This window comes from Nuphar pumila, chromosome 3 (assembly GCF_984573655.1).
Source record: "Nuphar pumila chromosome 3, dmNupPumi1.hap1.1, whole genome shotgun sequence".
Classification (NCBI taxonomy): domain Eukaryota; kingdom Viridiplantae; phylum Streptophyta; class Magnoliopsida; order Nymphaeales; family Nymphaeaceae; genus Nuphar; species Nuphar pumila.
Genome location: NC_143251.1, coordinates 42488332 through 42504408, shown reverse-complemented (window position 1 = coordinate 42504408; position 16077 = coordinate 42488332). Strand labels below are relative to the sequence as shown.

The 16077-nt window shown below is 41.7% G+C and overlaps 1 protein-coding gene across 1 annotated transcript; it reads left to right on the top strand.

The window, feature by feature from the left end:
• Nucleotides 1–248: 248 nt before the first annotated feature.
• Nucleotides 249–14473, top strand: LOC149842716 (histone-lysine N-methyltransferase ATXR6-like). Its single transcript, XM_090000724.1, has 6 exons — nt 249–489; nt 631–711; nt 1247–1476; nt 2283–2383; nt 2493–2705; nt 14314–14473. The coding sequence occupies exons 1-6, from the start codon at nt 249–251 to the stop codon at nt 14471–14473; spliced, it is 1026 nt and encodes a 341-aa protein (XP_089856850.1).
• The last annotated feature ends 1604 nt before the right edge of the window (nt 14474–16077 follow it).

The following is a 16077-nucleotide window of genomic DNA, read 5'->3' as shown; positions in this document are numbered from 1 at the left end:
AAAACGCAAAGCACACAATCCCTAAAACTCCACATAAACCTCCAAGAGCATTTAAGTAATTTCACCAATTTCGATTAGGATGCCCCCCGCCCCCCCAGGTCCCACCACTAAGAAAAGGAAGGCCAAAAGTAGAAAATGCAATCTCCCGCCAAATATTCTGCGCTCGAAATCTCTTTTTTGCCCCTCCCAGCAAGACTATAAAGCAGCACCGCCCCCCACACTTCACAATTCACACCACCATGGGGGCCATGGCTGCCGTGAAGACCATGTCGAGGAGGAGGGCGACCGCGCAGAGGCCTCGCCGCCGCTCCGTCGACTACGCCGGCATCCGCTGCGAGCAATGTAGCTCGGGGCGCCGCCCCCGAGAGCTCCTGCTCTGCGACAAGTGCGACCGGGGGTTCCACCTCTTCTGCCTCAAGCCCATCATGGCCAGAGTGCCCTCCGGGCCGTGGTTTTGCTCATCATGCACTACCGGCAAGGAAATCAGGGGTATGCTTCGCTCCCCATTGATCCCATTTTCCCTCGCCTTTGCTCCCCATTGATCCCATTTTCTCTCTTCTTTGGTCCCCATTGATCCCATTTTCTCTCTTCTCTTCCCTGCTGATGCATTTTCCTGTTTGTGGGTTGCAGAGTTTCCCCTCATTCAGACAAAAATCGTCGATTTCTTCCGCATTCAGAGACCGACTCACGATTCGCTGAAGCCGACGAAAGGTGAGGTCTCTGGCAAGAAATCTGAGTTTTGGTTGGGTGTGGGTGGAATCTGGTTGGTTTCTGTTTTGGGGGTGTGAGGGGAAGAGAGGGATTTGGGTGAACTGAAACCCTTTGTTTTTGCTTTTTCTGAGTGCTTTCATAAACCCATCTGATCGGAAGAGGAATGTGGTACGTTGGGATGCTGCATTGCGCATTGCATGCCATATCCCGACTTATCCCGTTTTTTCTAGATAAGAGGGTGAAATCCGAACGCACCATTCACTATTGCTTTCTCTCTAATCGTCTATTTCTAGTGTTTTTGCGCTCGAGGTCTTTTTCCAATAATCAGATCCAAAATGGCTTGCGTTGTCTTCGTTTTTTTCTGCATGTATGGCCCTAATCGTTAGGCTGTGGCTTATAGAATCCTGGTTTTGAAAATCCAGTTTCCCTAAAATCTGGAAATTGAACCGGAATGGGTTGGGTTTAAGTTTTGTATCTGTATAAATCGTTCCATTGATTTTGTATTTTCCTTTTCGTTGTTGGGTGGTGGTGCCAGAAATCAGGAAGCGGCGGCGGAGGGCGGCGGCGCTGGTGGTCGCGAAGAGGAAGAGGAGACTGCGGGTGTTCCAGCCGGCGGAGGATCCGGGGAGGAGGCTGCAGCAGATGGCCTCGCTCGCGACTGCCTTGACGACGGTGGGCTCGCGGTTCTGCAACGAGCTCACCTACTCGGTCGCCATGGCTCCTCGCTCCGCCAACCGCGCCTCCCTCGAGAGAGAGGGCATGCAGGTATGAGGTACCCACACCCAGTCAAAGGCATTTTGGTCATTTTACAGTACTGATTTGAGTTGGATATCCTACCGACTCCAAATCTGATTAGTCGGGTCGGACAAGCTGGAAGCATCTAATTCATAATCGGATTCAGATTCCGTATGTAGCTGCACCTCACTCCAAACAGAATCTGGAATCCGACGGATAATCCGACCTAATTACAATTAGATATGATTTTGGCTTACGAATCGGATTAGAGTCGGATTTGGTCACATGTCTGATAAAATCCGATCCATTGACGTCCCTAATTCCCAACCATGACCCAAACCGGCCCACATTACTTCAATGTTGATAGTTTGTTTCCAAATTAGTATCGGATTTAGAACGTGTGTGGCTGTGTCCTGCCAGATCCTGATGAGGAACAGGGTAGGCACATGATATTGGATCCCTGTTAGAATTGGGTCTAACCAAACCCATTTTAAAATTCCACATATAAAAATTGACAGAATATACATATTTCATCAGATCCAGCAGGCTCGGATCTCATCAAGATCTGAAACTTATTCTAAAGCCAGCCAGATCCGGATCCAAAACATTCAAGGTGGTCCGTTCTTAGCAAGTCCGATCCAGATCCTAACGTGGTATTGCAATGGGTTTCGGATCTGAATCTCTATATTACACTAGATCCAACCAAGTTCCTGATTTGGATTTCATCCAATAGCATGTGTTCCAGATCTAACATGGACTTGGATACGGATTACCCGTACTACTATGATATGGGTCCGAATTGATGAATCACAGGCATTGCACGCTGCTTGACGCAGGTACTCCACAAAGAAGATGCAGAAACCTTGAGGCTTTGCAACGAGAGGATTGCAAGAGGGGAGTGCCCTCCTTTGATGGTCTTATTCGATCCATATGAAGGGTGGATACCATATCTTTTAAGTTTTTTGTTTGGTGTTTGGTTGAATTCATTCATGATTTCTATCTGCTACTGCGACAAATGACTGAGAATCAATGGCTCCAAAAAGCAGGTTCACTGTTGTCGCAGACAGATTCATAAGGGACATGACCATAATCGCCGAATACGTTGGCGATGTCGACTACTTGAGTAACCGTGAGCACGACGATGGCGATAGCATGATGACCCTTCTCTCGGCATCCGATCCCTCTAATAGCCTGGTCATCTGCCCTGATAAGAGAGCAAACATTTCGCGTTTCATCAATGGAATCAACAATCATACACCGTAAAATTCTCTTCTTGTACTCTGTTTTCTCAATCTATTTTATGATGGTTTTTCTAGAAACTTTCTGCTATTTTAGTAGTTGAAGGCTTCTTCTACATTAGATGTTTATGTTTCAGCTATCAACAAAGCTGCAAATGTAGTACTAGGGCATTAGCTCAGAAGCTCCTGTATTGGTTTAAGAAAAAATACTTTATTAGCACAATAGTTGAGAGATTTCATACATCATAGTTACTTTTTTCTCAAGATTAGTCTAATGCTTTAGCTCAGAAGTTTCTGAATTTTACTCAAAAATCTTATTTTTGGTTGTTTCTTGATAAAAAGGATGAGGTGAAGCAGAAAAAGAACAATTATTTTTTTTATTGATATATTGTTTTACACTTCAATTATATTTTATACAGGTTACAAGATACATCTTATTTACAGTTACACGAAAAAGAGAATCTCAGTAGATAACGGATAACACAATCCGTTAACCACTACCATGTAGGTAGGTAGATGGTTATCAAAGGATGTGATAATGCTGAGGATTCTCGGTAACTCATAATCGAGTTATCTAGCATACCTAATGGATTGCGATAACTCATTATCGAGTTATCGAGAATAACTAATACACCCCTCAAATCGGAGCATGTGCATCGAGCATGCCCAACTTGGACTTCAGAAGAGATAATTGCGCACTGCCCAAAGCTTTGGTGAAAATGTCAGCACACTGTGAGTGGGTAGGAATGAACCGAGTGTTGATTAGCTCACTTTGAATTTTCTCACTAAATAAGGTGACAATCATCTTCGATGTGTTTGGTGCGTTCATGGTAGGCAGGGTTAGCAACAATATGTAGGACAACTTGATTGTCACAAAATAAAGTCGGGTGAGAAATCCCAAAGTTGGTCAATAAAGATTTGACCCAAATAAGCTCACGAGTGGCTAATGCTATGGAATGATACTTGGCCTTCGTAGAGGAGCGAGATACAATGGTCTGTTTCTTGGATTTTTAGAAAACCAGACTCGGGCCGAGCATTATGCAATATCCGGAGGTAGACCTGCGAGTGATAGGGCAAGAAGCCAAATCGAAATCTGAATAATCGTGAACAATTAACTGTATGGATGCATTCATTAAAATCCCTTGGCCTGGGGTGCCTTTAAGATAACGCAAGATGCAGAGAGCTGCATCCATGTGAGTGCATGGTTGGTTGGAGAATTGACTTAAAAGGTGAACAACATATGAGATATCAGGGTGCGTGATAGTGAGGTAAATTAATCGACCAATCAACCGTCGAAAAAGGCTTAGGTCTTCCAAAAGAGAACCATTTGTAGCATTAAACTTGAAATGTTGCTTCATTGGAAAGAAGCATGGCTTCAAACCTAGATACCCCATCTCTTCCAAGATATCTAATGTGTACTTGCGTTGGGAAAGAAAAAATCCTTGTTTGGAGCGAACCATTTCAATGCCTAGAAAGTATTTGAGAATGCCAAGATCTTTAAGGCAAATTCGTCGATGAAAATTCTATTTGAAGGCATAAATCTGATCAAGATTATCACTTGCTATGATAATGTCATCTACATACACCAAGATGAACAAATGATAAGTACTTTCGGTTTTAGAAAATAAAGAGTAGTCAACCTTGGATTGAAATAAGTCAATTTCCTTTAAATAAGAGGAAAGCTTTGCAAACCAGTTCCACGATGATTATTTGAGACCGTAAAGGGACTTATGTAGAAGGCAAACTGGATGCGCCCCTTGACGAGAGAATTCGGGAGGCAGTTGCATGTATACCTCCTCGTCGAGATCACCATGAAAGAATGTGTTGTTGACATCAATTTGAAAAATATGCCAATGACGGATAGAAGCAATGGCAAGAAGGCAACGAACGATGGCCATCTTGGCAACTGGAGCAAATGTCTCATTGTAATCGAGACCTTTGATTTGAGTGTACTTTTTAGCAACCAAGCGAGTTTTATAGCGTTCAATGGAACCATCAGACCAAAATTTGACTTTATAGACCTATTTGCAAAAAATTTGACTTTATAGACCTATTTGCAATCGACAGGATCTTTACCTTTGTTGAGACTAAGATGTTTTTAGTAAATAAGTTTTTCTAAACTAGAGGTTATTTGAATCTTATTCTTTAATGAGGGACCTGGGTGTAATTTTGTTCCTTGGACTATCTCTATTTAATATAGAGATTAGCCCTAATTGAATAACAAGTTCTATTATTCTCCAGTCGTCTCTCTCTCTTTCTCTCTCTCTTTCTTTCTCTCTCTCTCTTTCTTTCTTTCTCGATCTCTCTCTCTCTCTCTCTACCTCGGTTGCTGCGCATCTCACCCTTCCTTCAACATGGTATCAGAGCCACGTACGGGCTTGGGTGCCTGAGTTCGTGTGCCGCGGCTGAAATAGTGTGAAGGACATCAGATCTGCAGTACGTTTGAAGTTTTTTTTTGAACCGCGTGGGACAGATCTGATAACAGATCTGCAATCTGACCTCGGTCATGATTCAGATCTGAAATCAGATCTTCACGTCGTAATGAAGATCTGCAGTGGTTGTAGACCAGATCTGATGGTTACAGGTCTTGATGTTGTGATGAGGTATGAAGTGGGTGTCGACCAGATCTGAGAGTCGCTGATCTGCATATTGTGGTGAAGACCTAATAAGGGAATATTCAGCTTGAAGTACCAAAGGCGGTGTGGTTGTTGAGATCTGATCAAGAAAGAGAAGCAGATCTATACCTTGGCTGAGTTCAGATCTGAGTATTTTGTGGAACGTCGGAGAAGATCTGAATTTGCAGTTGCTAGCAGTTGACCAGATTTGCAAACAGTAGACTGCGTGTGGGTTTGTATCACTTCAAGACTGTTTTTGGCAGGCTGATATCTGTGTGTTGAAGTCGTGGCGTTGACGAGATTGCAGTCGGTGGTGATTCTGAGATTGTCGCATGGTGTGGACCAGATCGGTCTTAGTTGCAGGTATGTTAAAGATGTTGTGATTAGATGTAATTTGGTGTGGTTGTGAGTTATTGCAGTTAATATCGTTGTGCTGCTGGCGATCAGCAGCCTCTGAGTTGTCGTGTGTTGCTGTTCATATGTGCTGACGTGGTTATGTTAAGCTAGATCATACTCAGATCTGATATTTGTCTTTGGTGTAATTGAATTCGTCTACTGCAGACCAACACCTAGGTTCCCAACTTGATATGCTTGCTCAAATATTGATTTGCTGGAGTATATGCATCTCAAAAGTTTGATGAGATCATCCAGAAAGTTGTGTAGTTGTTTGCATCTTCTGATCATATCTATGGTGGTAGTGAGTCATTTGGATCATATCTATGGTTGAAGTGATCTTGATTTACAACCTATAGTCATCCTTGGTTGAGGTGAAAGGTTTTGGTCAAGCTTCTTTAAAATTATATTTGAAGTTTGGATCTGAACAGTCGATGGTCATGTTTCTCAGATTTCATTGGTGAAGTCAAAACTTGATATAGTCGGGCTTGTTGTTGGTTGTGGGTATGCGCGTGTGGTTGCTCCTGCATTTTGTGAATCAAGCCTATTAGTTTATATTATGGCTCAAGTGGTTAAATCAGATGCAGATCCCTCCAATGATTGTGTAACTCTTAGCAGGGCTGAATATGACGAGCTCCTTGCTTTACGATCACCCCATTCGAAGTCTTCGGTTGCGGAGGTTGTGTGCTCGGCAGGTGATGGCCTATCTGCTCAAGGTGGTAGGTGGGTCATTGATTCTGGAGCCTCTGGTCACTTGTGCGGAAACTCAAGCAACTTTTTGAGTTTAAAACCTGTGACAGGTCAAAAAGGGGTACGTCTTGTTGATGGTAGCTCTTCCCCAATTGTAGGGCAGGGAAACATGTCTATTACCCCTACTCTTCAATTGTCGCATGTTCTTCATGCTCCTTCGTTTCCACAGAATTTATTATCCGTCAGTCGAATGACAAAAGAGTTGAATTGTAGAGTGATTTTTGAGCCTATGGGATGCACCTTTCAGGACTTGCTGACGGGGAGAAGGATTGGTGGTGGCTATGAGAAAGGTGGTCTATATTACCTTCACCAACCAGAGGTTTCGGCCCACTCTGCTGTTACATCATCCTCAAGTCCTCTATTGTGGCATCATCGTTTGGGTCACCTTCCAGTGACAAAACTTCGTCGTGTCATTCCTCGTATTCCTCCCTCAGTTTCTTTTCAGTGTGAAACATGTCAATTGGGAAAACATTGTCGAAGTTCTTTTCCCTCCATTCAGAGTCCATCCAGTCAAGGATTGTTTGATCTTCTTCACGTAGATGTGTGGGGTCCGAGTAGGATTCCGAATAGGTCTCAATGTCGTTATTATCTAGTCATTGTTGATGACTTCTCGAGACTATCGTGGGTGTTCTTGTTAAAAGATCGGTCTCAAGGTTCTGTCATTATAAAATCCTTAATTGCAGAGATAAAAACTCAATTTGACATGTGTTAAAATTGTTCGCACTGATAATGCTCTTGAGTTCAAATCCAAAGACTTACTTCAATTCTACTCTGTTAATGAGATTCAACCTCAATTTACATGTCCCCATACCTCCCAGCAAAATGGGGTGGCTGAGAGGAAACATAGACAAATCCTTAATGTTGCTCGGTGTCTTATGATTCAATCCAATATGCCTGCTACATACTGGGGCAATGCAGTTTTGACAGTCGGGTTTCTTATAAATCGCATGCCGTCAAGTTCTGTAGAAGACCAGATCCCAATCCAAATTCTCCATTCAGAGGCTCCTCTCTTTCCTATTCCCCCTAAAGTTTTTGGATGTGTGTGTTTTGTGCATATGCTGGGTCCTGATCGAGATAAACTTGCTGTGCAGTCTATTAAATGTGTTTTCCTTGGGTATCCTAGGAACCAAAAAGGATATCGTTGCTATGACCCTATATCTCATAAAGAGTATGTCAGTGCGGACGTTACCTTCTTTGAGTCTATTCCTTATTTTTCGAGTACTACTCCAAGGTTACAAGAGAGTCAGGGTGATGTTTTTCCTCTGCCAATTCCCCCTTTTCCTTTAGAGTCATTCACTCCGAAGCCTGTGGCTCCATCCTCTAGGGAGTCTCGATACAAAAACCCTCCTATAGTGTATACTCACAGGTTACCACCTACCTCCATGCCCCCATTATATCCTTCTCCTGAGGCAAGTATCTCTGAGCATACTGAAGGTTCTGCTATTGATGAGGATCTTCCTATTGCTCTGCGAAAAGGGAAAAGACAGTGCACCCTTCATCCCATTTCTCAGTTTGTTTCTGAAGTTAATCTTGGGGCTTCTATGAAGAGTTTTATCTCGGCTTTGTCTGCCTCCTTTGTTCCGCTTCATCACAGTCAGGCTCTATTCGACCCCAAATGGATGCAAGCTATGAAGGATGAGATGGATGCCCTATGTTCTAGGGGCACTTGGGATTTGGTGGATCCTCCATCTGATGCAGATATTGTTGGCTGCAAATGGGTATATACCATTAAATATAACTCGGATGGGTCAATTGAACGGTACAAAGCCCGGTTGGTTGCAAAAGGGTATACTCAGACTTATGGGGTTGACTTTTTTGAAACTTTCTCCCCAGTTGCTCGACTTGGCACTATTCGTCTTGTTCTTTCTGTTGTTGTGTACCATGGATGGCCCTTGTTTCAGTTGGATGTCAAGAATGCCTTTTTGTATGGGGATTTGCATGAAACTGTCTACATGCAACAACCCCCAGGCTTCGAGGTTCAGGGGGAGTGTAAGAAGGTGTGCAAGTTGAAGAAGGCTATTTATGGCCTGAAGCAGAGTCCAAGGGCATGGTTTCACAAATTATTTGAGGTAATGTCGAGTTTTGGCTTTGTCAGGTCAGCTTCAGATCACTCCTTGTTCATCAAGAAAACCAGTTCTGGAATTGTTGTTATGGTGGTATATGTCTGACATCATATTAACTGGGAGCAGTGCTCAAGATATTTCTGCCACAAAAGATCATCTTCAGAAACACTTTGTTACTAAAGATCTCGGTCACCTACGATATTTTCTGGGTATCGAAGTTGCAAGAAACAAAGAGGGCTTAGTGTTGTCTCAAAGAAAGTATGTGTTGGACTTATTAAAAGAGACTAGAATGCTAGGGGCCAAGCCAACTAATATTCCAATGGATCCCAAAACTCACATGTTCGATGAGAAGTCTGAGTATGTGGACAGTGCCAGCTTTAGATCCTTGGTGGGTAAGTTACTATATGTGACTGTTACTAGACCTGACATTTCATTAGCTGAGTAAAATCAGTCAGTTCATGGACAAACCTACAAAAGTTCACTGGGATGCAGCTATGATGGTTATTTGGTACTTAAAGGCATTTCCTGGTAAAGGTCTGTTGTTTAAACGAAATCCATTTTTGGACGTTGTTGCTTACACTGACGCGGATTATGCAGGATCTGTTGAAGATAGGAAGTCAACATCTGGATTTTGTGTGTTTGTGGGAGGAAATCTTGTTACCTGGAGGAGTAAGAAACAAACCGTTGTAGCCAGGTCGAGTGCTGAATCTGAATACCGAGCAATGGCCCAGACTGCAGCTGAGATTATGTGGGTAAAATCAGTCTTGATCGAGCTCCAGGAGAAAGTATCCCTACCTATGTTGATGATGTGTGACAATAGGGCTGCTACATATATTGCCAACAATCCAGTATTTCATGAAAGGACTAAACATATTGAAGTTGACTGTCACTATGTTCGCGACTTGGTTCAGGCTGGGTATATCTGCACCGATCATGTATCTTCCGAAGATCAAGTAGCTGATGTTTTTACCAAAGCCCTGGCGAGACCAAATTTCTCAAAGTGTTGTGACAAGCTGAGCATGATTGATATCTATGCTCCAGCTTGAGGGGGAGTGTTGAGACTAAGATGTTTTTAGTAAATAAGTTTTTCTAAACTAGAGGTTATTTGAATCTTATTCTTTAATGAGGGACCTGGGTGTAATTTTGTTCCTTGGACTATCTCTATTTAATATAGAGATTAGCCCTAATTGAATAACAAGTTCTATTATTCTCCAGCCGTCTCTCTCTCTCTCTCTCTTTCTTTCTCTCTCTCTCTTTCTTTCTTTCTCGATCTCTCTCTCTCTCTACCTCTGTTGCTGCGCATCTCACCCTTCCTTCAACAACCTTCATGTAATGTCGACACTGTCTAAGCGTGGTTCACCTCAAGTGCTCGAATTTCAGCAGCCATGGCATTACACCAATGCTGGTATTTCTTAGCTTGAGAAAAAGTCTTTGGCTCGAAAGTTTGAGTGATGGTGGCTAAAAAAGGTTCGATGATAAGAAGAAAAACACTGATATTCATGGTAATGGTGGAGAGGATAATGAGTACTTGGAGCCATGTCACAAGAAGCATCTGATTGAAGTACGGGGGCTGCAAATAGGGGTGGCAAAATCTGACCCGACCTGCCAACCCGACCCACCAACCCTCTTCTTAGGCGGGTTCGGGTTTGGCTTAAACGGGTTCGTATCATAAACGGGTCGACCCGCCTAACCCGTTTATTAAACGGGTTGGGTTCATGTTAGGGGTATGCCAACCCGCCAACCTGGTTGACCTGTTTAATAAACATGTTAGGCGGGTGGGTCAACCCGTTTATCCGAACCCGTCAACCCGCAACCCACAACCCGTTTATATATATGTTGCAAGGAAGATAACCCAGATGCAGTTTCCGAAAAGAATGTTTTTGCTTCTAAAGGTGCAACATAGCAACTCACCATTTGGTCTTGTCTATTTAATGGATAAGTTCTTGGCTCTCAGTTTTTAATGACATAATAACTTATGATATTTTGTGCATTGAATGGGTTTTCACATTTTCTTTCTTTTTTTCTGCATTAAGGGTACTTATGTAATTTAGTGAGTCTTGAAGGTTCAGACTTTTGAGTTTGGCGCCTAGGATCAACATCTTTTGACTGAAAGAATGTTTGATAGGGGATGGATGATGAATAGTTTGGGATTTAAATTTTGTTGGTGACAGTAATACCATTGTTTGATGCAAGGAAGACATAGGCTTTTTAGATTGGAAAGTTGGAGGCAAAAGACTGAAGCACGAGGTTGTTCTTGTCATTGAGGTTGAGTGCAATGCCATCATTGCCTGAATCTCTGATTCTTTCTTGTCCTTCAGTCTCTGGCATAAATAATAAACTCTGGCGACTCTGAGCATTTATGGTGACCATCTCTTGTATCATCAACCTATCTTGGTCATTATTTATTTTATTTTTTTATCTGAATGCTACTAACTTTTGCAGTGACGGAAAGGAGCTACAATGTTTCATCATTACCAAAGCATTTTAACAGGTACTATTTCTTAAAAGAAGATAGAGCAGAATATAGATGGAGGTGTAATCTGGTTGTGTCTACCCGACCCGTTTATTAAACGGGTTAACCGTGTCGTTTCGGGTTACCTGTTTAATAAATGGGTCGTGTTCGTGTTTGCCACATCCGACCTGTTTAATAAACGGGTCGTGTTCGTGTTGAGGTATGCTGACCCGCCAACCCGACCTGATTGCCACCCCTAGTTGCAGAGTAACACTTGAAATCCTTGAGGTAAGAAGGTGGTTGGCGAGGATGATCAAATCGGCGAAGGGGAGGCATGTCGAGGGTGCTGTTGGTGTCGAGCGGAATGAGGGGGTCGTGTGAAACAGAGGGCAATGTGGGGGCAATTGGGAGGGTGGACGAAGGCTCTACATCGTGAGGCTGTGGATAAAATTTATGGGGTTCAAAAATGGGTATGGGGATGACATTACTGGCATCAAGAGTACGAGCGTTTTGATCTTAAAAAGAAAAAAACATTTTCATAAAATTTAACATCTTCACTAACAAAAATCTTTTGAGATTTAAGATCATAAACTTTATAACCAACTTGACCATGTGCATATCCTACAAAGATGTATTGGTTGGCACATGTGTCAAATTTGTGGGTATGGTTGATGTTGAAAGATAACATAAACAACCAAATATGCGTAAATAAGCATAATTGGGCGTTTTGTTGTATAACATCTCATATGGGGTTTTACCCATAAAGGGTTTTGAGGGAAGGCGATTAATAAGGTATGTGGCAGCAATAACATATTCTCCCCAAAACTTGAGTGGTAAATTGGATTGAAAACGGAAAGCCCGGGCGACATTCAACAAATCTCGATGTTTGTGTTCAACAACACCATTTTTGTTGTGGTATTGCGACACAACTATGCTGATGATTGATTTTATTTTTCTCAAAGAAAAGTTTGCATGTCATTTGAAAAGAATTCGGTTCCATTATCAGATCAAATGCTTAAAACATTGGTTTGAAATTGATTGGAATTAACGTGAGAATCTTATACCTCATGAGATAGACCCACGTGCATCAGTTGTAGGCATCTACTATGGTCAAGAAAAAATGAGCCCCTGATATAGAGAGAATTTGATATGCACTCCATATGTCGCAATGCAATAACTTGAAAGGTTTGGAAGAGGATATGGTCCAATGAGAAAACGGTAACCTGGTTTGTTTAGCTTTATGACAAACAAAATAATGTTCATGAGAAATCGTATCATTAACTTTATTAGAATTAATAAGAACTTGAAGATGAAAATTTGATAAATGTCCAAGTCGAAGGTGCCAAATAGAAGGAGATGAAGCATTCAAGGCGTGGTTACCACCACCCTCAAGAATGTAAATGTTTCCTTGTAGCCTATACATTTCAACCGTCATCTTCGAGTGCAGGTACTGAAAAGCACAATGATGTTTTTTAAAAACAATGTCACATTTCAAATCATGAATTAATTTACTAACGAAAATAAGATTGAATTTAAAATGAGGAACATATAGAACATTGTGTAAAGTGATGATGAAAGTCAATATGACACTGCTAGTATGAGTGACAGGGTCAGATGTTCCATCAAGGAAATTGATGGGTGGGAAGAAAATCGAAACTAGGGAGAAAATATTGGATATGGAATTTGTGATATGGTCCGTAGCCTCTGAATCTATAATCCATCCCTGAGATGCAAATAAACAAAATGATGATTTGGGTATATTGCTTGCAAGGTTGGCCATAGGTGGACTATTTGGGTTACCTAGATTGACAATGACCATAATCTTATCATATTGTTCTTGGGTAGGTTTAGGAAGAGGAGAACTTAAAGTTGGTTTTTCGGGTTCGGTAGTAGAAGCACATGCATTAGCCTGGTTGGTGAATCAAGCATTGGGAGAACCCCTTAATTGGTTAGTAAAACCATGAAGATAATAACACTTTAGCTTGATCTGTCCAAGATGCCTACAATGTTTACATTTTGGTCTTGGATGCGTCTATCCTATCTTTGATGTGTTGGCCTTGACATGCATATTACCGTAGCAGTTGGTTCATGAGATGACGTGAAGCGACGGTTGTGCTGTTCTTCTTCTTGGATAATCAATAAATATGCCTTGAATATACTTGGTAAAGGTGTCATGAGGACAAGTGACTCTGGATGACACTAAAACTATCATTAAGGCCCATAAGAAATTGAATGAGCCTTTCTCGCTGTAGGAGGTCTTGAATGACCTTCATAGCTCCACACGAGCAAGGTGAAATCTTAATATATGTGGACATTTCGTCCCACAATCCCTTTAGCTTGGTAAAATATACAATTATTGGGGATTGTTCTTGCTTGAGATTGATTATTTCCTGTTGGATTTGATATATCCTGAGAGCATTCGATTGGGAAAACCTTTTATGGAGCTCTGCCTAGACCTGAGCTGGGGTTTGCGCATAAATGATTGGTTGCTAGATCTTTATAAATGGAATTGAGTAATCAGGATAACACCATATTGTTGCATTGCTTTCATATGACAACATTTTGTGATGATGGTTCGGGTTTCGTGATCGATTCGTCAATGAAACCCAATTTGTTTTTGGCACTTAGTGCCATAACTGTAGCCCTACTCTACATTGAATAGTTGTTTTCAACGAGCTGTTGCGACACCAAGGATATTTTCGGGTTATCCGAGTGATGGAGAAAAAAGGGATTGACTGTCAATTCTTGGGTGTTCTGAGATGGACCAGTGCCGCTGTTGATGCTATCCGACGCCATAAAAGAAAACGAGATGCACGATGGAGAGAGAAGAGAGAAAGACGTGTGATGACCAAACTTCTAGTCTTGCACGATGAATGACACAATATCAAGGCCCCTGCATTGATACCATGATAAAAAGGGACGAGGTGAAGCGGAAAGAGAACAATTACTTTTTTTATTGATATATTGTCTCACACTTCAATTGTATTTTATACAGGTTACAAGATACATCTTATGTACAATTATATGAAAAAGAGAATCATTATCAGTAGATAATGGATAACACGATCTGTTAACCACTACCATGTATGTAGGTAGATGGTTATCAAAGGACATGTGATAATGTTGAGGATTCTTGATAACTCATTATCGAGTTATTTAGAATACCTAACAGATTGCGATAACTCATTATCGAGAATAACTAATATTTATGAAGTCACTTTATAAATATCGACCAAGCGCAGTTTGCTTCCTTCCAAATCCTCTGAACTTCGAAGGTTTGTTTCTAAAGAAGATATAATTACAATCTGTCCATCGGTTTTATAGTGTTCGCTAACTTAAGGTGCTGTGTGATTCAGTGGAGGAAAGAAGAAGCAGAACCTCAAGTGTGTGAGATATGATGTTGATGAAGAATGCCGAGTTCTGCTGGTTGCGATTCGTGATATCACGAAAGGGGAGAGATTGTATTATGACTATAATGGTTTTGAACATGAGTACCCAACTGAACATTTTGTTTAACTTCTGCTATACAGTGGGTCTCTGTTTGTTGTTTCTTTGAATAAAGAGGAAAAGAAAGGAAAGGAAAGTACAGAAGAATACAATGTTTGCTATTGATTTTTTGTCACAAGTCATTGAAAAGAATATGGCAACCCTCTGATGTTGGAGGATGTGATTCTGAAAGAATGTATCCTCAATTTTTTTTCATCAATTAAATATAAAATCTTGTCTCAAAAATTTATGCTTGTACATGTTGGATGGACCATGGATTATCTTCCTCAAAGTTGAGATTTTGGTCTGCATTTTGAGCTCACTTGACAACAGAAATTGCTTATAAATTGGAGAAGAGAAGCCTCCACATAGTTTCTGATGCCATGTTGAGAACTAAGGCTTGGAACCAAGCCGAGCAGCTTGTGTCTCGGTTCATCCTAGGCTTGTTCATGTTCGGTTCATTTGGATGGCAAGCTGAGCATGAGCTTGCTTGTTTAGATGGACGGGTGTTCTCTGCTTGTCTCATATATGCTCGTTTTGATATTTTTTGCTGTATTTATATCATACAAAAGAGCATGATAGCTCAGCATGTTGGATGGATAAACTTGGAACCACTAGGTTGGGGGTTCCATTCTCATTGTGGTCCTTTGATTTTTTTGATGTTTACATGGAGAAACCAACCTCAGGATCAGAGACCTAACCGTATTGGCTTTGCCTGATGGTCGCTGTCTTGGTGGCGTAAAACTCCGTGAGCTTATCCTTTTGCCCGTGGTCCTTCGATTTAATTTTTATTTTTTTTTCTTTTACTTAAATGAGTGAGCTCAGACTTGGCTATAAATAAGCCAAGCCTGAAGCGACTCTGTTCGGTTTGTTTGGCTCGCTTACCCCGCCCTATAAGAACAAAAGACAGCCTTTTGCACTGAAAGCTTTAATTCAAAATAGCCTAAGTTTAGGGCCTTTTATCAATTTCAGATGGTTTCAAATCTTGGATTTGAAGAATCAGAACCAAAGCCAAAGCTAACTGAATCTAGAAAGGCTTACCAAGTCATGATCCAAACACTTGAGACGTTGGATAATCTGGTGACTTGACACCTGATTCTTTTGACAGTCATGGTTGAATCAAGTGGGGCCTGGTTAACACCTCCACTCCAACCCACTGGGATTGATATCAGGTGCAATGTGATTGCACATTTTAAGTGTACTGCTGCACCTGATTACCCACCATATGATGGTGGGCCCGCAGCTGACAAACATGTATCCCAAAGATGGTGGGTGATCAAGTGCAGCAGCACACAAAGTGTGCAATCTCATTGCATATTATCCTCCCTCAACCCAATTAAGCAATCAGGCCGGGCCAGGCCCAAATTTAATCGGCCCGGCCACATTTTGCAGCCAGAGCACAGCCGAGTAGCCAGACGGATGGCCACCACCGCTTACCACAAATACAAGGAACCAAATGGAAATCAAAGATTAGTAATAAGTCTTCATCACATTAGGACACAGCGGCGAGTACATGAAGCTTTAGAGCAGGCCCTTGGACCAGGAACCATCAGGTGCAACGTGATTGCACAAAAAACATGTGCTGCCCCATCTTTTCAAATGCTACTTCAGTGGGCCCCAAAAAATTCGACTTA